The sequence below is a fragment of the Syngnathus acus genome, chromosome 16, assembly GCF_901709675.1.
Source record: "Syngnathus acus chromosome 16, fSynAcu1.2, whole genome shotgun sequence".
In the NCBI taxonomy this organism is placed as follows: Eukaryota; Metazoa; Chordata; class Actinopteri; order Syngnathiformes; family Syngnathidae; genus Syngnathus; species Syngnathus acus.
This window is the reverse complement of record NC_051101.1, coordinates 2,383,286-2,404,903: the sequence shown is the minus strand read 5'-3', so window position 1 is coordinate 2,404,903 and position 21,618 is coordinate 2,383,286. Positions and strand designations below refer to the sequence as shown.

Here is a 21,618-nt window from a genome sequence, read left to right as displayed (position 1 = left end):
TCCGCTCTCTTTTTAAGTTAAAATAAAAAGTATCATACTTGAGGCGTGTCCTGTTGTTGTGCAAAGCTAGGAATGGTGGAATTGTCTAACATATTCATTATTTCTCTCTGAAAGTGTGTTTTTGTATGAGTGAATGTTTTTCATCATTTTTACGGTTGATTGTAGCAACATTATCATTGATTTTCTTAATCCTATTTGTAAAGGAAAAATCGAACAGAAAATTTCTAAACGTGATTCCACTTGTGACCAGAGAGGGGCGTCAGCGTCAGGATTAAAAAAAATAAGAAGAGAGCGAGAGAGATAGCAGTGTTTGAGCCAAGTGTGTGCGTTATCTCATAGATTTCTCTGTAGGAGTTGCCTGCTTATTAGCCTATCATTGATAGTGACAGTATTTTTTTTTTCTTATGTATCTGTTAATACAAAATTTTTGTTTACTGTTCTCATTTCAAACCTGTTTCCCACACAGGACATAATGTCTCGTGTTCATGAAACACTTCTTAACTGCACAGGTGAGGTAGGTCTATCGATCGTCCCCTCTTTAGGCGCTCACTGAGCTGAGGTTTCGGATTCCCCTCCCGGCACAAGTAACAAGCAGTTAGCGAGCCTTCGGTACATGTCACAAATGACTAACTGCAACATGTGCACGTTACACATCAGCCCTTTTTCTATTGATATCGGTCAAAGGTTAAACCAAACAAGATGAAGCCAACGCAGCAGCTTCGAACAAAAGGAAAATGTTTGCGGCGGCATCTGGCAATCTGACTACAAAAAGAAACTTTGCTCGCCATTGTTTTCCCGAAATAATAAAATGGTCTAAATTGAATCAAATGTTCACATGTTGTTTAAATATAATGATTGACAGGAGTAAGATATGCAGCCAAATGGATACTGGCAGCTAGCTGTATAGTAATAACAATGTAGTGTCACAGATATGTATCACGACTACATGGTGTGCAAGGATTAATCAATAACCAATCGATTATCAAAACAATTGACAACTATTTTGAGAAACAAACAGAAGAAATCCATGTGTTTACGGACGCTATTGTCAAAGGGAAGAAGATAAACCGAAGGGGACGAAGAACAGAAGCCTGCGGAGCAATATCGAGGCTGTTGTGAAGCGGCTGCATCTCCAGCGATGCGTGGGCACAGCTGCGCACATCTGTGGGGACAAATGGATGGAGGGACGCGGTGTCGCCTGCGTCCTCCGAGCAAGACAAAACGCGGATGTGTGTCAATGTCGGACGCTTGGACGTCAGCCAGCCAGGCAGCCATCGTCCCTCCCTCTCCGTTATTCCCTCACTCCTCCCCACCGGCCTGTTTTTGCTGCCCGCTTGCCTGTCCGAGCGACCGCCGGGAAAACTTTCGCCTCTGACGGCCACACGCACCCAGACGCCTGACGGACCCCGCTGACAGACTATAGGACAGTTCGGACAACGCGTGCGAACAAAAACAAGAAGAAGAAGAAGAAGAAGAAGAAAAAAACAAGTGGACAACTGTGAGGGGAACACCAAGCGGGCGCATTGCAGCATCACGTTCTACCGCCACGCGTGGAAATCTCCAGTTGTTGGTTTTAACGGCCTCCTGAGGACATTTTTAAGCTTTTTTCTTTTCCGCTTTTTATTTTATTTTTTACCCGAAAAGTAATCTTGGACTTTCGGGGAGGGGGCGAAGATGTAAAAAGCCTCCGTGTGCTAAGCTTAAGCTGGACACATTCATTCAGTTGCACCGTTAGCTCGCTCGTCTCTGTGGAGACCGCACTTTTTTTTTCTTTGCCAAGCCGAATTCCACACTTCTCCTCAGGAAGAAAGAAAAGGAAAAAACAAGTAAGTTCTGTTTTTCCGCCTTTCTCGCTCCTCGTGACAATAAAAGTCCGTTGTGTGGTTTTGCGGCGGCTTGGCAAGCGAATGGCGACGACGTCATCACGCAGTCACGACAGTCATTTAATTAGCTCAAAATAACGGGCCTCAGGTCATGAAACGCTGCCAAATCTCTCTTAAATGCGAAACTAAACCTCAGTATACATTTTATTTCAAACATATCGTGGTCAGCTTTTGCCGGCATTGGGCTACTCGGTGTCGGCGTTAGCATTTAGTAGCTTTGTAGGCCAACACAGCTGGACGCGTAGGGACGAAAGCTCCTCCACATTTATCTAAATTAATCACGTTCAGGAATCCTTCGTCCTCAATGAGTTCTTAGATTGAGTCTTCTCGCTGCGTTTGAATTTCCCTGCTTGAGTGCTGTTCAAAATTCAAATATTTGCCCCCACACCCACACACACAAAAAGTACAAAACACCATGAGCAATGAAATTCTTAATTTCGTTGGTCACCCAACACTGATGCAAATATAACAAGATGCCAAAAGAGCAATTATAGAAAATGAAAATTTGTAAAGCAGGGTTTAGCTGATGTACATAAGTACGGTTTAAAAAATCAATCCAAATAGACTGTTTATTCGGGTTCAGCTGCCGTAATTGTCTCTTAGGTAATGTGGCTATATTGTGCAGATGCCGGCATGCGACTGTTCAAGGATTGCAGGTTGCACAGTGTGAACCTTCAGATGAGCAGGAATATCAAAGGAAAATGTATGGTGGTGGGTGACAGATTGTTCACAAGTCTGTTGGTTTATGGGTGGACTCTTTTGACTGACAAGCACTGTAGCATCTGCAAGGTGGGAGAGTGCGTGCGTCCCAAATCAAACACTGACCTGTTATGGTTCTTTACCATGCTTATGACTGTTTTATGAAACACTAACTTGGGAGTGCAGCTGCAAAAGACTCGAACACGAGCGAGGTTAGCCATCACAGTTTGCAAGTGGTTAGCATGTCCGCCTCGCAGTTCTGGGGTTCTTCCATGTCCACCCAAAAATGCATATTCCCTGCTGTTCATAGACGCGACTGCTTGTTTGTCCCGTGGTATGTGATTGACTGGCGACCAGTCCATGTTGACACTGCAGCTCCCAAGCCGGTCAGCCCGGGCCGGGCTCCACCTCAAGTCACGGCTGCTGTGTACATTTTGTGCTTTGTTTATCTGCATTGTTCTTACACACATATGAATAAATGATAGCGTTTGATGTACTAATCAAGCATGACTTACTTAAGGCTCGTGATTTATGCCATTATCCGCCCCAGTAGCTTAATGGAGGTGTACTATACGTATACATCGGCAGGAACTGCAGCACTCACCTCGTACTCATGAAAAATAAATATAGCTTTATTGGCAGCTCACTGCGTGGCCTTGCAGTTAGAGGTAAACAAATGAAATGTCTAAATAATACAAAAAAAGCTTGACATAGATCACAAAAGCCATCAAGATATTGATAGCATAGCATCTGCCTGGCAGTTCCAAAGTTAGCTTGTTCTCCCTTAGTTCGCGTGGGGTCAAAACAACTCGACGCGATCAGGATTTTGGAGCCGATCAGCGAGTTGAAAATAGAACCCATCAGATTGACCGATCTATTCAGTCTATTTGAAGAACTTGTAAAGTCGACACTCGGTTAGGGACTGGCTCGGCCCACCAATCGCCCAGATTGGCGTTCGGTTGGAGCCTGTTGAAATGCATTGGGAAATAGTATCGACAATTCTAGTCTAAAACGTCTCCCCAAAACTCTGATTAACATTCAATGCATAGAAAATGGGGTGAGGAGAAGTTGCCCCCAACACACACACACTTATGCTACCATTGTAGGACATCTGGTCCTTAAAAGTGCATACAGTACCTTGGGCAAATGGTCCTCGAGGGCTACTATAAATACACAAACTGCTTTTCACACGTTGTCACCACTTTTCACACAGATAAGTGAAATACCTTTCTGTTATTTCCAACAACGATTGATTTGTTAGCAATGTAGGGTCAAAGTTAAGTGTGACCCCGTGTCCTCTGAACGGGGTGTTTCTCCTCTATCTGCTAGTATCTGATTTAATCCCCTCATTTATAATTCATCTGGTCACAAATCAGTGTGAAAGCTACTCAAGTTGACTTTGTTGTGATCGCTACTTACTTTATGGACAACATTTGCGTAACAGCTCATCAAATACAGACTCTTTTACCGTCTTTGCCCGACGGCCGCGTCTTCCGACGGCTGGCAGCCTCTTTGGAATGTCGAAAATTCCCACGATTGGTTTGCCACTCGGAAGCCTGATCTGAGTTAGCGCTAGCCAATGAATTGTGAGCGAGAAGCATGCCAGCCTCCCCGACGGCCACTTCGGCCCACAATGGGCGCATTCAGGCTTGGGTGGTGTCGCTGTGAAAAACTGCGGCGATGCCGCGGCCCATTCGGGAAAACAATTTGCCAGGTCCCGGTCCGGTCTGATTACCTAAAACCGAGAGGATTTACCATTGGAGACTTTTGTTTTGGGTTTATTGATTTGAGAAGAACTTGTTGTCAGTTGTCAGTCCTTTTGAGTCAAGCACGTCTTTAGAAGGCTGCATCGTGGTGAGGAAGAGAGGAGAGACACGACTTCCTGTCTCCCTCCCCTGCCAGAGGCATCCCCTTCTGTCATTGGGCCTTTGAAATGGTCAGAGCCTGCTCATATGATCCGCTCCACCAATGGAATGTTGTGGGGGGGTGGGGATATGTTGAAATCAACAGATGATCTCAGCACATAAACCAAAATATATCGCCTTGATTCGGAAATTCCCTCCAACATTGCAGCTCCACCGTACAAGTCAAGTATTATGTGTGTTTGTAAACGTGCCTGTTCTTACCCTTTGGACTCTTTTGCCTGATTTGTGCGCGGAAAGTAATTTTCTTATCTGCTCTGGCTTAGATTTCTGCTTGAGTGCTACGGGACATTGCACCATCACCTCGTCTGCCGCACGAGTGACTAACGTGTCTCAAAGTGAAAAAATAGACGGCAGCATACGCGATGGTGTCGCATGACGCCGTTAAAGAATCCTCATGTTGTCATACCTTCAATAAGATTGACGAGGGGAGACGGTTAGAGGAGGGTAAAAACTGAAGATTAGAAAATATATAGAGAAAAGATGCAGAATAAAATGAAATACTTATGCCAACCATTTTCCCATTGAATTGAACTCAATAATTGATAAATAAAAGGAGAGAATGCAGAACGGAAATGAGAACAAACGCTTTAGAAAATTGATGTAAAAGAAAAAAGCAGTGTTACAATACGTCACTGTCAAAGAAGCTTGTTCCTCCGTTTCATCTTTAAATCATGTCAATTTTTGAGAGCTCTTGAACGCTATCTATAATTTAAAGTCTTCCATAATTAAAACCAGTTTGTAGAAACACAACGAGTTTTGGCATTTGTCCGCAGCCGTTTTTTGAAACAAAAATTCCTCTATAGATTCTCACACAGAAACGTTAAATCTTGCTTGACAGTAAATTTCACTTGAGCATATTTTGCTCCACCCAACCCCAGTGCACACTGCGTCTGGTGGGATAGTACTTGTTGGATAATGTCTACATGATGACATGAGAAAATGTCGACAAAACTAACAGTCTGAGGTCACACGCGATGAGCATCGAGAGAATCGTAGTGGCCCCAGTACTGCAGCTTGAGGGACACCATAATTAAGGGCTCTGAGGCCTAACAGGAGCTATTGGATAGTTTTAAACCCATCAAGTGAGCAACATCACAAAATATGATTCACATATAACACAAATACTAAGGTTTTAGCTCAAGCGTGGAAAAAGTGTTTAAGCTAGCCCCTCTGTTATCCGAAAAAGAATCAAAGCTGCATGCTTCCAAGGTTGTTGAGGGAATGCCACTGATCTGATTTCTGGTGGAGATGGAAATGGTTAAAGCTCTTTAGTATTTACAGATGCGGTGGCTGGGAACAGCTCTAGCGTTGCACTCCCGAGTACGGAGGGCCGCCGCCGTGCGCGCATGATGAGTAATGGCTCGCACGCCGTTTCCCCTTCCACGCTGGCCGCCACTCCCTCAAACATGTCTGCCTTGGGTGCTGTAGGAAAGTATGAATGTAAACTCGCAGTGGCTCTGAGTCACGTCCCCTCTCGTGGGCTTCCGCAGGCTCTGCCTCTGCTTTACGCATCAGCCAAATGCAGCCGCCCACATTCACAATCCTCGAAACGACACGGTACCAGCTGTGCCTCATGTCCGGCCCGGCCCGTGAAATGCACGTGTACATTCACATTTAGGGTGGAGCGCTGTGACTCTTTGGGCTGGGTTGCGCAACGTGCGTGCCTGTCCCGTCTTTCTTCACTTTGATGCTTCTTGTGTTTTAGGATGCTGTCCGAGCTCAGCGCCTGGTTCTGGCAGGAGCGGCTGTGGTTTCCAGAAGGGCTGGGCTGGGCCGACCTGGAGGACCGGGACGGACGAGTGTACGCCAAAGCCACCGATTTGTGGGTGGCCTTGCCCGTCGCCCTCTTATTCCTAATCGTCCGTCAGGTCTTTGAAAGGTCCGTTTGTGTGCCTGTGCCTGCTTGTCCGTGTCTTTGTCATCATCGTTCACCAAGCTCATGAAACTCAACATTTGTTGGCAATTCTTTAGCTCTTGACTCCAAAACATGCTCCTAATGCTCACGCCCTGCTCGGCTTAATTAAAAAGGAGTTTTTTTGTATTTATTTGTTTGTTTATTTAATTTAATTTTTTATTTATTTTGTTTATTTTATTTTTGTATTTGTTTGTTGTGCAGAACAGTGGCAACGCCCCTGGCCTCTCTACTCGGGGTAAAAGAGACGGTACGGCTCAGGGTACCCCCCAACCCTGCACTGGAGTCCTACTACTGCAAAGTTAGCAAAAACCCCACACAGGTAAATATCCAAAAAGCCATCGAGTGAGGTCGGCCTCCCCGGGTGAATGACGTGCCTCTTTGCACAATCGCAGCTTTCCGTGGCGAGTCTTTGTAAGCAGACGGGCTTCTCGGAAAGGCAAGTGCAACGATGGTTTCGGAGACGGAGGAATCAGGACAGGCCCAGTTTGCTGAAAAAGTTCCGAGAGGCCAGGTAAGCAACGAATGCGTAGCGTGCGACACGCCGTCACATTTCCCAGAGCGGCGCTCCAAACAGCTGCCATTCATGTGTCACTCCTGACTCGATGAGCACATTTCTGCGGGCAAAAGTAGCGCTCTTTTTTTAGCCTGCACATGCTACAAAGCCTCCGTGGACCTTTTGCCCCGTCGCACACAATCATTAGCACATGACCCGCCGCAGTAACTCTATCGCCACTGCTGCACATGTTGGTGTGTGAGCATGACTGAAAACTTCCCATTAGGAAAATAGTTTTTTTTTTGTTTTTTTTTTTGGGTCGGCCTTGGTCCCTCTTCGCTAAGTTTGGAGAGCCACTTTACCTCGCAATCGCTGCAGATGGACACATCACGAATAAGATCAGATCATCTTTCATGAGATTATTCCAGGAGTGTTTCTGACATTATATGGGGAACTGTGACGCTGATCCATGATAATCCATGTGACCGCGTGTCGGTCACCCGCACTAGTGTCTTTAGCTTCGTGAGTTGGAACTCCTGTCAATCCAACCATTGTGCGACTCACACTCACAGCAAGCAGCATGCACACTCACAGCAAGCAGCATTGTGTGTGTTTTTTGTCCACATTCTTTCTGTCCAATGGGCCCAGCTCGCCCTTCTCGTGCGTGGCTGGGTGTTGTCGGACCCATGGCGTCTTTTCATCTGTTTGGGCCACCTGTCACACCAAAAGACACAGCGGGACATCCGCACGTTGAAAAGTGAATTTGGGTATTTGCTTTTTAAGACATGATAGATATTGAAAAGGTGCAAAGACTGACAACTTGGCACCGACTCCAAATACACGGAGCGAGAGTAACTGATCTGCTAACTATGTTGTGGTTGCTGACTTGACCGTTGACTGCCATATTTGCCATTTGGATTGCTTAGAAAATGGTACGCTTGAGGAAGTGCATCTACTCGCTCTCCCCATTGACTGAGCCAAAACACTATGTCTGTGTGTGTGTATGTGTGTGTCTTCTCTTGCAGTTGGAGATTTACCTTTTACCTCCTAGCTTTCATCGCTGGCCTGGCCGCCCTCATCGACGTGAGTATGACCCGCATTTGCCACCCCCATTTCTGACATCCAAGTTTGACTGCTGGTTTGGGGGAGTTTTGGTGGTGGGTGGGGGGGTGCCAGTTGGACTCGTCCCTGTGCTGCGACAGTCGATGTATTTGTCACTGACATGTCCCATCCTTCTTGCAGAAACCCTGGCTGTATGACGTGCAGGAAATGTGGCAAGGCTTTCCTGTGCTGGTACGTTTCCCGAAAACGCATTAGGATGATGAAGCATTCCATTCCATTCCATATGAGTTTGGCGAGGACTCGTTGATAAAGAAAATGATGTTGTTTTGTTTGCCTTCCTTAGACTCTGCTGCCGTCTCAGTACTGGTACTACATGATCGAACTGGGTTTCTACGCCTCGCTGCTCTTCAGCGTGGCCTCCGATGTCAAACGCAAAGTAAGCCGATTGAAAAATGGAATCAAAATCAACACGCAATCTTATGGGGCGGGGGTGGGGGGACGGACAATACAGGCAAATTCATTCTGCCTTCTCTCCGTGTGATCGCTTTTGGAATCTGGCATGTGCGGGTGGACATTAGACTGCTGTCCCACGTGTGTGAGACCCAAAATGTCCGCGTGCGCTTGTTTGGACTTTGCTCAATGTGCGTACAAATCCTGCCAAAGAGGCACAAAACAGGTTTGAAGCCAGCAGAGGGGTCAATCGTTTCTCCTCGGTGCTGCTGTTCTCTTTTAGGACTTTAAGGAGCAGATTGTCCACCACGTGGCCACCATCCTCCTCATCAGCTTCTCGTGGTGCGTCAACTACATCCGCGCTGGAACGCTCATCATGCTGGTGCACGACTCCTCTGATTACCTTCTCGAGGTAAACACAATTTGCCGTTTTGCAATCCAACACTTGCCATGTCCGTTAGGTGAAGTTCAGCTGCGAGACTGCAGACAGTGACAGAAACACGAACGCCACACTGCCCCCTGGTGGAGAAAAGCTTCACTGTTTTCCATTCTCTCTCTTTACAGTCTGCCAAGATGTTCAACTATGCTGGCTGGCGAAATGCTTGCAACTACATCTTCATCGTATTCGCCGCAGTCTTCATCGCCACTCGCCTCGTCATCTTCCCCTTCCGGTACTGTTTGTAATTGCACGCCAAACTTGAAAGACATTTTTCAACTTGCAAAAAGCAATCCATTCTGAAATGATTAACAGTGGCACCTGTCCTTGCCTCATCGTGAGCGACCCGGCTCAAGGATTATTCCATGGACACCTTGCTTCTTTAAAACACCCAAACAAGAATGCCCTAAGAATGGCCTACTTAATGCTAACACGCTAAAGGTTAGCATCGCGAGTAGGACCCTCTAAGCGAGAGATACTGGAGTCCGCGGTGGCTAGCTACGCTATATTTACGTGAGCTGTGCGCCAAGCGGTTACTGTGAACATATGGGAAGTCTTCTCTAAATGTTTTCATCCTATGCAGGATCATCTACTGCACTTGGGTGTATCCAGTGACCATCTACCAGCCCTTCTTTGGTTACTACTTCTTCAATGGACTTCTCATGGTGCTGCAGTGTCTTCACATCTTCTGGGCCATCCTCATCATACGGATTGCCATCCGCTTCCTCACCAACAACGTAAGAAGGCCTACATCCCAAAATGGCCACTTTAGAGCGCCTGGTTGTCACAGTGTGCAGATGTGTGGGTTCATGTTGGAAGCAGAAAGAAAGCTGATTGACTTTGCTCGGATTTGAAGATTTGTTTCGTGTACTTTATTTTTCATTCAAATTGCGCAGGGTTGTTTGTTGTTGCCGATTAATCGATGAATCGCAAAATTCCCCTCCCATATTCCTCAGTGAATCAGCTCCTGGCCACCGTGGGGCGGTGTAGGCTTTACATCTTTTGTTGGGGGCTTTACTTTGTCAGTGTTTAGACAGCTTTACTATCTACACATTGTCATAAATATTTTTCTGTATTTCTACTTTTTATGGAATCAACACCAAAGCATTCAAATCAATATGGAATCGAATCGCGACCGCAAGAACCGAATTTGAATCAAAACGTTCTTAACCATTGTTACTTTTCTCTGCGGTGCGTCAAATTAAGAAGACATTTATTTTCGCTTTTCGGCTGCTTTTTTTTAAATGTTAACAATGGCAATGAAGTGAACTTGTCGCCATGTGTAAAGTCGCGTAAGCACGGGAGGATCACATGCATGCACACAATTGCTTTCTTCTCGTCTTGCAGGAAAAAGTGGACGACGACCGGAGCGACAAGGATGAGACGGACGAATCCGGGGAGGAGGACGAGGACGACGCTAAAAAGGTCTCAAAGGCAAATGGACCGCTGCAGAACGGCTACGCGGTGCACAACAACAACCACAGCAAGGTGGAATGACGGCAAGGACGTGCGCGGCACCGCAAGGACCCGTTTGGCGGTGGCGCCGGGAGTCGAAAGCATACAGTGACAAAGAGAGAGATTTGACACTGTTACTTTTGCACAGCACGACAACACACACACACCTTCATTTGTACAAAGCCAAACGAAGACGGCGGGAAGCGGCATGGCTCGCTCACTCGTGCTTGCTGGACGCACGCATTCTCGCCGCCGACGGGGAAGAAACTGGAGAGGAGGGGAGTGAGCACGCCACGTCCCGCGTAGCTTTCCCCGCCCCTACTGCGTGTGCCTTACAGCCCGATAACGGCTTATTTCAAAAGAAAAGAAAAAACAAACGCCATTGTAAACCTCGACGCTTTAATTGTTTTGGCTTTGTGCTTGGATGACAAGTGAACAAACGGAGCATCCCTTTCATGAAAGGGCAAGACTGGGCATTTATTTTCCTCAATTGTGTCTATGCAAGTAGCAATTGCGATGCCTTTGCACAAGCCGGCGCTTCCTCTTCTTTGGGTTCGGTTGTATTCTTCAACCATGTGCCTCACACTTTCTGATGAGCGTTGGGGACTTTCCTTCACTTCCAATCTCATGAAGCAGCAGGCAGGAAATGATTTCTGAATCATAGCATATTTCCTCAAATAGTGGCTAGCCCTCCGTTAATTGCCCGGCTAGTGGCTCCTTCATCCACTTATGCCAAAGCAATGCCTCCCTCAAGTTAATCTTTGAAGTACATTTTTTCAATATTTCCACGTACATCTCGATCTGCAGAGAAGGGCTGTGTCGTGTCTACCCATGTTCATATCTCTGCCTCTACCCATCTGTAGTTGTGTAGTGGCCACTATTTTTGGAGGGACCGTATGTCACGCAAACGCTGTTTGAAATCTATCTTGTTAGCCCAACTGCAGCTTTGAATGTGTTTCTGTCTTTGATTTTTTTCGTCCCTCGTTGACTGGAATGAGTGGATCCTTCCTCATGGCAGAGGCAACTGCCAAGGTGCTTGGGTGATGTTGAAGAACCCAGGCCAAAATTTTGTATATGGAAAGTGTTCAAGTGTGATATTTGACGGTGCCAGGAGGTCATTATCGCAAAGCCATGTTTTGTTATGCTTTTAACGTTTTCTCTCTCTCTGTCTCTCTCTTTCTCTCTCTCAACCCCCCTCTCTCTGTCTATCTCTTGTATGTCAAGTGCCTTATTTGTCGTTTCTGGGACATTCCCTTTCCTCTCGCCTTCCTCTCTGTCTCCACTTCCCTCTCTCACACACACATCACAAGCAGCATGTCCTCCCTCATCACTCACTTTCCTCCTCCGCAAATCCCTCATTCCACCGCCACCTACCATTTCTTCTTCTTTCCAACTAACCACGACCGACCAACCAGCAAGCTTTCTTCTTGCCCCAGTGACGCAGAAGCAGCAGCTGGCTCCGGGTTAGAGTGTTCTTATTTTTTGTTAAATGATGCCCAAGTATTATTAATAATAAAAGGAAAAGATCATTAATCACAGATCATGAATCTTATACGTCTTGTAGTCTTTCATATTGAAGCAAATCACACCTTAAGATGATGCTGAACCTTTTTTTTTGCTGTTGCAAATCTGATTTAATAAATTCCAGGGGTGGATTTCAGCGCGGATTTCCCAACTTGTGACGTCATATGCATCCGCTGGCCTGGCGTCCAATGGGAGGAGCGGAAAACAAAACACTGCTTGTAGCTGTCGCTGGCTAAGCTAGGGGCGCCATCTTGAAGCCTGAGTGCTGTTGAAAGCCGACACAAAACGGTCAAACGCCTCTATACGAGCGCGGGCGTTTGCTTTTTCTTGCCTTCGAGGGCTATCTGGAACCGCGTTCGGCATGGCTCGGACTTGTTACAGCGCACATTAGTGACGTGCCAGTGACGACTTGGCCGCAGTGTGAGTTAGCTTCTCGCTTTTGGGTGGGAGGGAGGAACGGGGGATTTGGGTCCATTTTTTCCCCCCGAAGTAGTTTGTTTATGTTATTCCACACGGACATGTCATCTTCAAACCAAGGTAAAGTGCCACAAAAAGTCACCTAGATATTCTGGCGACATGGACGCGCATAGCTGTTTGTTGTTTACTACGCGTTTTGTACCCAATAGTCAAGTGGGACACTTTGCAAAAGATAGCGTGACAGCGGTGCCTAAGCTAGCCTCGTAGCTAAGCTAATGCTGATAGCAGAAGGGGAGTTGCACAAGTCAGAAAGCCTACTTGCACAATTTCCCTATTCATTTTTATCATACCCTCACAATAACAAATGCAAATGTGCTTGCCAAAGTATGCTTTTGATGTCTGTCCTTGTATAATCTCATCATAGAAGCCCACACAGCTTTAATCGACGCAACCGGGGGTTTCCTCCCCAGAATTGCTCAAAAATAAGTTGTGCCTATTGACTGCCGTTGATAGCTTGTCGAGTGAAGCTTATGTTTGATTTGATTTGTTTCTCAATAGCGGACAGTGTACATTAACAAGCATTTTTAATAACTACCTCAAATGTAAATGCACTACAATGCCCTGTGTTCATAGAGTATGTTCTTGATTATCAAATTTTTATTTAGATGAAGACCATACAGTGATGTCATTTTTAGGAACGGCAGCAGTTTGTTCATGTGACCCTTAATTTTGGAGTGAGCCCAGTGGGCTGCTCATTTGAGCAGAGCACAAAAGATGAGAATTGTGTCCCGATATTTATCAACTTGACTGTATGTCTGTGTGTACTTGTGTGTGAATAATGCAACACTGTTCTCAGTCATTTTTAGCAATAAATTACTGTGTGCCCATAAACTGTCTTTACAATTTATAGAAAGGAGTCAGTTTTTCTCCTTGTCTGGTTCAGCAGGAGCGAGGCCCAGTTGAGATTGACCTGTCGTCTGTTTCTAGATTTAGCTGAGGCAGATCTGGGCATGGGGGCCAGCGGGGCCCAAGCGAGCGGCGGGGACGTCATACCAAAAAGCAGCAAGAGACGAGCAGCGTAAGACTGTACTCAGCATTACCCTGTGCATTCCGTTTTGACACTTGCAATTTGCAATTTGTGTTTCCTGCTTGGATTGCAGGCCCGATTTTGATGACGACGAAGGAAACAAGTTGTTCAGGTATTGGAGTCTTATCATTTCCTGCATTGCGTCACCTTGGCGACAGCTGCCGTCTGACGGCTGTCTGCGCCATCTCTGTTATCAGGTGCGACGATGACACGGGTGGCTCCAACGATAAAGAGCGCTTCGCTAGGTAGGCCCGTTGGACAATGGGCACTTGTTTTCTTCTTGTTGTCAGCACGAGCCGTCCTCGCTCTTCGTTCTCTTCCTTTTGTCTTTCCCCTTTTGATTGATGGTGTTAGTCCCACGTCTGTCGTTGACCCCATGTTGGAGGTTCCTCTGGAATGTGGGTTTTTTTTGGGATGGGGGGTTTGGTAGGTTGGAAGGCAGGCCACTCCTGCCGCTCACCAGCTTGTCCCTCTTGAATGTGCCGATGACTTAAGTCGCGTCCTCGGCCATCTTGGCGGGACTGACGCCTGTCAACGTTGCGCATCTTCACCAACAGCTGGCGGCCTCTCGCAAGGCCACTCACTTCTTTGTTAGTGCTCACTAACAAGCACACTTGCTTTCACCCTGCTAATCCCCTCCCTTTTGTCTTTCTTTCCCTCCTCAGGCTCTTTCTTTCTGTCTTTGCCCGCACTTGCTCTCTGTTGTCACACATACATATGGCCTTGAAAGAGCACTCCCGCTTTCTCATCGTCCTTTTTTTTTTCTTTTTGGGCAAATCACAATTTATTTCTTCATCCCATTGCCACCTCTTCCTCACAGCTGCGCCGCCGTCACATTGCGACATTAACGCTAAACTCTTCCCCTCGTTGCCCGTCCGGCTCCGCCTCCCGTCCGCCTCAGGGAGAACCACAGCGAGATCGAGCGGCGGCGGCGGAATAAGATGACGGCCTATATCACGGAGTTGTCGGACATGGTGCCTACCTGCAGCGCGCTGGCGCGCAAGCCCGACAAGCTCACCATCCTGCGCATGGCCGTGTCACACATGAAGTCGCTGAGAGGCAGTGGCAACACCAACCCGGACGGCTCCTACAAGCCCTCCTTTCTCACCGACCAGGTGAGGAGAGGACTCCTTTGGCAAGGCGATCGTGCGCCACGCGAGCTTTTAATAGCTAAAAATTGGGAAGGTTGCTTTGAACCGATAACCCGCCGGAGACCTTTCAGGGGTTTATGTAAGTCTCGGACCAGCCATGCTTGACTTGTCTTCTAACGTATACCACAATGCCCTTTGAGCGCAGGAGCTGAAGCACCTCATCCTGGAGGCGGCTGACGGCTTTCTGTTCGTGGTGTCGTGCGAGAGCGGTCGCATCGTTTACGTGTCGGACTCGGTGACGCCCGTCCTCAACCAGTCACAATCCGACTGGCTGGGCTCATCGCTCTATGACCAGCTGCATCCCGATGACACGGAGAAGCTGAGGGAGCAGCTGTCCACGGTGGAGAACAACAACACGGGTAGCCCGAGCGGGACAGCGATTTTCTCCTTGAAGCCGTCGACGGCGCTCACCCCCTTGCGTTTCTCTCCTTAAAAGGGAGGATGTTGGACTTGAAAACGGGAACGGTGAAGAAGGAGAGCCAGCAGTCCTCGGCCAGGATGACGATGGGAGCCCGTCGCTCGTTCATATGCCGAATGAGGTGCGAGCGAGAGCTGCACCCGAATGCGGCTGGCATCTCTTCACTTTGCTATCCCCGAATGCGGCCGGCATCTCTTCACTTTGCTTCTCATTGCAGGTGTGGCTCGTGTCCGGTGGAACCAGTGTCTATGAACAGACTCAACTTCCTTAGGAATAGAAACAGGTGATCCTAAGCGCCACTGTGGCACCGTGCCAACTTGAAGCCGTCCCGTATGTGTGCGTCGCAGTTCATCCTTTTCCCGCTGCTTCAAATTAGGAACGGTTTGGGTGTTGCAAAGGAGGGAGAGCCGCAGTATGTGGTGGTCCACTGTACAGGATACATCAAATCCTGGCCGCCCGCAGGTAAAACGTTGCGGCCGCTAACCTGACGTATGGGATCTTTTTGAATCCACTTTGGACGAAGCCTCGCAATGCTTCCTTGATGCTTTGTACATTCAACGCCGTTGCTTTCTGTTTTCCTTGTAGGTGTCTCCTTATCAGACAACCAAGCGGACAACGCTCAGGGGAGTCGCTACTGTCTCGTTGCCATCGGCAGACTGCAGGTTTGAATCGCCGCTTTCGATCCAATTCATAATCTACTCTGCTCGATTGTGTGTGATGGCGATGGACACGTGTAGCCAGCGCAAGATACGACCTGATGGCCACACTCCAGACTTGCTGACATTTGTGCACTTTGACTAGTTTTTGTATTTGTTTTTGCAATGCGACGCCTGCCCCAGGTGACTTGCTGTCCAGGTGACTCGGATGTCAACAGCATCAGCGTTCCGGTGGAGTTCATCTCGCGCCATAACTGCCAGGGCATTTTCACCTTTGTCGACCACCGATGCGTGGCGGCCGTCAGCTACCAGCCGCAGGTGCCTAACACTTTTTTTTTTTTTGGATGAGCAGCTAGTGTGAGCTCATATGTTGTGTTCCTTTTTGGTTTGTTTTTTTAATATAGTTAATTTTATAGCGGTCGTGTCTTTTAGGAGCTGTTGGGAAAGAATATTCTTGAACTTGCCCATCCCGAGGACCAGGGCTTGCTCCGGGACAGCTTTCAACAGGTATAGAATAAACATTGAAACAGCTGTGCAGTTCGAGTGGCGCCGGTCCTCTACCACCTAAAAACGGGCTTGTTTTTGGCATGGGCAAGAATGCAAACTACGCAGGAAGGCCCAAGCACAATATTTTGACTTTTTCCTGTGCTTGTCTAGTTGTGGCATGACTGCCGAGGTTGAGTTTCCCTAATGCGCATGAGTAACTAGCCTCTGCACTTCACCGTGAATTGTTAAAGGTCACGTGTGTGAAACTGGACCCAGCTATGTCGTGGGGCGTGCATGAATGTTTGCAGCAGGCGACGGGCAGACACACTTTGTCTCAGTAACATGTGTTGCGTTGCATGTGCGCGTTTGCTTACACTGTAAGGAATGAAAAGACAACTGTGGCGTCTCTGAATCATTCTAATTTTAACGTGGATTTAGTTCTACTTGATTAGCCAAGTCATCGAACGTTGTTGGCATGCTCCACCCTCACACAATCGAAAAAAAAGTAAATCTTTTACAATTTGGTGGTGCCCATTGATCTTGGAAATGTTCTTCTAATCTGAGAAAATGTATTTTTTTGAAGGACACCAGCCTAATGAGTAAGATGACTCGCAATGGCTGCTTGAGTCCAAAATGGCGGATTTGTGAAAACGATTGCTTCTTGTTGGGACTTAAAGAAATCGCAAGCTCTCCTAAATTGACAGGAACCGGTTTAAGAATTCACTTGAATGGTTGCAAATTCCCTGAGCTGCTACTGTGTCCCCGCAGGTGATGAAGCTGAAGGGTCAAGTCCTTTCAGTGATGTTCCGCTTCCGCGCCAAATCGAGAGAATGGATTTGGATGAGAACCAGCTCCTTCACCTTCCAGAACCCGTTTTCGGAAGAGATTGAATACATCATCTGCACAAATGTCAACGTCAAGTGAGTTGCCTTTTTCAAGTTTCTTCTTTCTCGCCGGCGATATGAACACTATGAAACTCACATCGCCCTTGTAAGGTCGATGCTTATCCGAGACCCTGGTCGAGCACTTTCTCGTCCACTGATCGCTGTCTCCCTGTATCCCACCTCTGGGGGGGGCCCAATAGAAACGCGACTCAGGACCCTCTCACACCCGCCCGCTCCCCAGGGAGTTTGCTGCCCGCCTCCCTGTGTCAGAGCGGCTCAAACAGCCCCTCTGTGGTTGTTAGCCCCAGGCAGGTAGCTACCAGGTGAGAGCAGGCCAGACCTTCTTCACGCTGGACGACGGGCTCCTCCTTCTCCTTCTTCCTGACCACATTCCTGGTGTTAGCGATAATGCATGGCAATATGTTCTCGATGGATGCATTGTAGTCTACTTCTAACTAGGGCTGGGCCATTGTAGAAAAGTCATAATCACTACTATTATTATCATTATTATTATAACTACTTTGTCACAAATTAGGGCAAATATGAGTGTTCATATTTTATCTGTCTGTATGTCTTCCTACACACTTCCGGCACATCGAGCAGTTTTCTTTGATTGTAATGTCGTCATGATCGCGAGAAGCCAAAATGGAAATTGCCCAGCCCTACTTCTAACCAACTTTTTCCAGGTGTCATGCATGGGAGCAGCGTATGCTACACTAGAACGTAGTTAATACTCTGCCTTCCCTCTTTTTGGTGTTGTCATGGTGACCGGTGGTGGTTTTTTATGTGTATGTGTGTGTCCGTCACTCACTAGGTGCAGGTGTGGTGGCTTTTTAACAAGCCAGCTTTGACATCTCGTGCTTTTGCAGGCAATTGCAGCAGCAACAGCAGCAGGCCGAACTGGAAGGGGGCGGGGCCAGTGACGGCCTGTATGAGGCGGGACCGATAACGCTCTCCCAGGTATGGCGAAGGACGCTCGCATGAATGTGCACCTGTTCGATGCAAAACAGTAGTGCTTTTGAAGCTCATCTCTGATCTGTTCCTCCTCAGGTGGAGGTGCAGCCGGCGACTTCGGCTGGGCCAGACCACGGCAAGAGCCTGGAAAAGCCCGACCTGTACCCATCGTCCCTTTTCCAAGGTCAAAGCAAGGGCGTGGCCGCCCCTCCAACGCCCTCAGCCCAAATCTACCCCCCTGTCAACAACTTCAACGCCAGCGATGCATACAGGTTGGATGTCGATGACTTGTGATCAAACAAACACATTTCCACAACCTGCAGTTGAGTAATTAAGTAGCCTAGACACTATTTTTGACATGGTAGTTTTAAATTGAAGCACTTAGAGCCATTTGTCCATCACAAAAGTGGTGCTTTTTTTTTTTTTTTTAAAGCAAACAAAATATCTCGAAGTATCAATTGCAGAGGGCCCACACCCTGCTGGACTCTAACTACTCTTGCTCTAGCATTTATTTGTGATAGAGCTGATCAAAGCCAGCAAGAGTGGAAAATGCCAGTGTCATTGGCAAAACATAACCCTCAAGGAAGCTTGAGAGGCTTGACCGCATTGCCTTTCAAGTGGTTGCAGAAGCGGCCTGACCAAAACTCGCGGGCTCCTCTCTCAATTGTTGCCCGTCCGTGCTCTCCGGCCCGCTGTAAATGTTGCCGCGCTGTCTCGCGCTTGGATTGGAGGCACATTCATCTTCCCCTAACCCCGCTTGCACACCGTGCAGGCCAGTCAGCATGGCGCCGCAGATGCCGCAACCGGCCCACTCGGCGGGGCAGATGCTAGCCCAGCTGTCCCGGCAGAATGGAGCCCCGCAGCCCGTCACCCCCTCCAACATCGCCAGTCCCCTCCACAGAGGACCGGCAGGAGGCTGGCCCGGTCCCGGAGCAGGCGCCGGAACCCAATTCACGAATCAGGTACAGTAAAACACCTCCCCGTATTTGCGTATTTTGCCGCCATCTGCTGAAATGTTCGTGCCGGCATTCCATGTCCATTTGAGATGTCCTGTTGGGCTGGCGGTCCTTGAACGCACCTCCTTGTCGCTTTTCACCTGACGTAGTCTTGAATAGCAATTAATCACCCAACCCTATTACTTGCTAATGACTTGCCACCCTCCTTTTCAGCAGGTGGCTCCCCAAGCAGCTAAGACCATGTCTCCGCCGTTTGCTTCCATGGGTGGGTTTGGAGGCGGCTCTTCTACTTCTTTTGGCCAGATGCCCACTGGTGCAGCTCCCAGTCAAACCAGCGGCCCAAACTACCCACAAATCAACGCACGTGCCAGCGTCAACACAAACGGTTATGGTAGGCAGCCTTCACATATATGTCTCTCTTCGACTTTGACGTAGTGGAAAAGTTGACGCGTAGCCGATTATCGCTGTCCAGATGCTTCTCAGTCGCAGTTCCCCTCCCGGGCAGCGGAGGCGGTGTGGCCCCAGTGGCAGGGCCAGCAGCAGCACTCGCAGAGCAATGCCGAGCAGCAGCCTCACGCGCAAGCCAACCAGCAAGACATGTTTACTGTGAGTCACCCAAGCACGCACACATGCGCCACTCGGCTGAAAGAAAAATGTAATATGTCTTTTTCGTTCATTCTTTCTTTTTCTATCTAGGACGTGTTGTCCATGCTGGACCAGCCCAGCAACTTCAATAGCGATGACTTTGATATTCCCATGTACCCCACATTTCACGAGTGACTGCAGGTGGCAGACGTACAGCCCCCAACCCCCCTTTTTTTTGGTCCAAAGCCCGCACACACGACTTTCCCCTCTTTGTTACTTTTTATTCTCCTGCTCTCGAGAACGGCCCTCTCTGCTTTTGGCTCGGCTTCCATCGCAGTGCTCAACAAGGAGCCGTGGACAGGTAGGCAGTTAAATCAAGGGATTGCAGCCTTTTTCTCTACAGAACATTTCTTAGTCAACATAGGCTGCAGATAGGAAGTTGAATCAAGGGATGGCAGCCTTTTTCTCCGCCGAACACGTCTTAGTCAACAAAGACACAAAGTGAATCAACTCACCTGCGCTCACACACAATGGCCTTTCGCTCTTTTACGGTCCTGATTCTTCTCAGGAATTTCAACTTTGGACATATAAGCTTCATGGAGCTAATCTTTTTTTTAATTTTAAATAACTCTCAGGAAACGGCAGTGATGTGTTGCTTTTTTTTAACTGTCTGTGATTTTAAATCCAAGACGGTGGCGCTGCTTCTACATCACTTTGATTCATACTCTGTACTGTTTTCCACATGGCTTCGCCTACGCATTCTTTCTCTGGGCAGAGTAGGATTCTTTTTTTTTTTATTATTGCTTTTAATATATTGTACAGTGGAACTTCTAAAGTCAACCGTCATCTGTTCAAAAATAGAAAATGAAAACCTGCACATACTTCACAATTTTGTGGAAAGAGTAACACAAAAGGGAAAGGCAACAAATAAGTCCGCAATGTCAGTGAACTTGGCTTTGCCAACTCGGTACTACTTGAGTTCCCGCCCCCAAAAACTCTTCAAAGCATAAACAAAACTATGATCCATGCAATAACAAACAACTTATATCCAAATAACCAAAACACTTTTGGCTGGCTTGTTCATGCGAGATAAAATTATGATAGCGTAAGAGCGCCATTTGGAGTCGCGACTCGAGTTCCTCGTGTTAACGTTTTGTTGTATTCCGACGGAAGCCCCCAACATTGGCTGAAATGAGGTCACGCAGCATCGGGATGAGATGTGAGCCATATTGTGACCAAACATTTGCACTCGTAAATTTGAGCTTCCACTGTACACGCCCCCCCCCGAGACTGGTAGTTTTGAGTATATGACAACTCGAGCATACTCTATGTATCAAATGCACGTGTGAGTGAGTGAGTGAGTGAGTGAGTGAGTGAGTGAGTGAGTGAGTGAGTGAGTGAGTGAGTGAGTGAGTGAGTGAGTGAGTGAGTGAGAGTGATCGGTGTGAAGAGTCTGTTTCAAACATGCTCATTAATCTCTTCCATCGCCCTGCAATACTCTGTACTACGTATGGGCACTTTGTAATCCTTTTGTTAAAAAAAAAAAAAGTTGTAAAAGACATCACATAGCAATAAGTTAAAAAAGAAAAAAACGACAACATGAATTTTGTGTTTTTAAAGCCATTCTTTACTTGTGTCCTGACTGGAATGGAGATGTGGAATCATTGAGTCATTTGTGATTTGGCCGACTTGCCATAGGTTGCTTGATTGGTCTTAATGGTATTTTCTGTCATGGTTTAATCGGGGTATTGAGGATACAAATGGGGAAAAAACAGGTAAAAAAAAATATTAATTGTTTTTGTGTTTGAGACAAATAATTGAAACTGGACTGAAGGTTTTGCCACCACAATCGTTTTGTAGTTTGATCACAATGTTGTGAGGTGATAAATATTTAAAGGTCATTTTAAGTGTTGAAATTTGGCCATTTTTTCAAAGAAGACAACCCTCCATCGTTTGTGTGTAAACCCCGTACGACTCGCAGTGTGTAAAGCCTTTTTTAAGGAGCTTCTTTTTGTTTAGTCTTTTTGGTGGCTCTCTGTGCAGAGGTTTTCCAATGATGTGAACTTTTAGCACTCATAGAGACACAAATATATAAATATTCTGTAAATGTCTAAGAAATGTTCAACACGTGAACAAAATGTTTGTTTTTGTATTAAATTGATATATTGATGAGAGATCAGAG

The 21,618-nt window shown here is 47.2% G+C and overlaps 2 protein-coding genes and 1 long non-coding RNA gene across 8 annotated transcripts; 2 read left to right on the top strand and 1 right to left on the bottom strand.

The window, feature by feature from the left end:
- The first annotated feature begins 1,039 nt into the window (after nt 1-1,039).
- cers2b (ceramide synthase 2b) lies at nt 1,040-11,869 on the top strand. Of its 2 annotated transcripts, none has more exons than XM_037273357.1 (11): nt 1,040-1,826; nt 6,213-6,386; nt 6,624-6,741; nt 6,815-6,933; nt 7,941-7,998; nt 8,158-8,208; nt 8,321-8,413; nt 8,711-8,839; nt 8,992-9,098; nt 9,447-9,600; nt 10,211-11,869. In XM_037273357.1, exons 2-11 carry the CDS (start codon nt 6,214-6,216, stop codon nt 10,358-10,360), a joined length of 1,152 nt encoding a protein of 383 aa, XP_037129252.1. In that variant the 5' UTR covers nt 1,040-1,826; nt 6,213; the 3' UTR covers nt 10,361-11,869. The 2 variants fall into 2 exon arrangements, with proteins under 2 accessions (XP_037129252.1, XP_037129253.1); XM_037273358.1 differs by lacking the exon at nt 1,040-1,826 and adding an exon at nt 4,933-4,951.
- On the bottom strand, nt 10,472-20,308 carry LOC119135686. Its single transcript, XR_005100590.1, has 3 exons — nt 20,104-20,308; nt 13,953-13,959; nt 10,472-10,485 (listed from the first exon to the last, which is right to left on the bottom strand). It is a non-coding gene; the product is annotated as an uncharacterized LOC119135686 (long non-coding RNA).
- arnt (aryl hydrocarbon receptor nuclear translocator) lies at nt 12,058-20,108 on the top strand. 5 transcript variants are annotated; one of them, XR_005100569.1, is made up of 21 exons: nt 12,058-12,379; nt 13,247-13,337; nt 13,420-13,458; nt 13,544-13,591; nt 14,248-14,461; nt 14,643-14,856; nt 14,934-15,036; nt 15,133-15,198; nt 15,292-15,377; nt 15,501-15,577; nt 15,755-15,889; nt 16,004-16,078; nt 16,826-16,977; nt 17,142-17,264; nt 17,811-17,901; nt 17,992-18,167; nt 18,668-18,857; nt 19,065-19,242; nt 19,324-19,457; nt 19,548-19,797; nt 19,852-20,108. XR_005100569.1 is itself a non-coding variant. In XM_037273206.1 (20 exons), the coding sequence occupies exons 1-20, from the start codon at nt 12,343-12,345 to the stop codon at nt 19,629-19,631; spliced, it is 2,310 nt and encodes a 769-aa protein (XP_037129101.1). In that variant the 5' UTR covers nt 12,058-12,342; the 3' UTR covers nt 19,632-20,108. The 5 variants fall into 5 exon arrangements, 4 of the variants coding, with proteins under 4 accessions (XP_037129101.1, XP_037129100.1, XP_037129104.1 ...); XM_037273206.1 differs by having other exon boundaries at nt 19,068-19,242; nt 19,548-20,108; XM_037273205.1 differs by having other exon boundaries at nt 19,548-20,108.
- Nucleotides 20,309-21,618: the final 1,310 nt, after the last annotated feature.

Excerpts from the sequence above, each read along its gene's own strand:
- cers2b (XM_037273357.1), top strand. The coding sequence starts at position 6,214 with ATGCTGTCCGAGCTCAGCGCCTGGTTCTGGCAGGAGCGGCTGTGGTTT. Across the intron at positions 6,742-6,814 it reads TTAGCAAAAACCCCACACAG|CTTTCCGTGGCGAGTCTTTG; the intron begins GTAAATATCCAA and ends GCACAATCGCAG. Across the intron at positions 8,840-8,991 it reads CCTCTGATTACCTTCTCGAG|TCTGCCAAGATGTTCAACTA; the intron begins GTAAACACAATT and ends CTCTCTTTACAG.
- arnt (XM_037273205.1), top strand. The coding sequence starts at position 12,343 with ATGTTATTCCACACGGACATGTCATCTTCAAACCAAG. Across the intron at positions 13,338-13,419 it reads AGCAGCAAGAGACGAGCAGC|GCCCGATTTTGATGACGACG; the intron begins GTAAGACTGTAC and ends CTTGGATTGCAG. Across the intron at positions 15,890-16,003 it reads CCGTCAGCTACCAGCCGCAG|GAGCTGTTGGGAAAGAATAT; the intron begins GTGCCTAACACT and ends CGTGTCTTTTAG.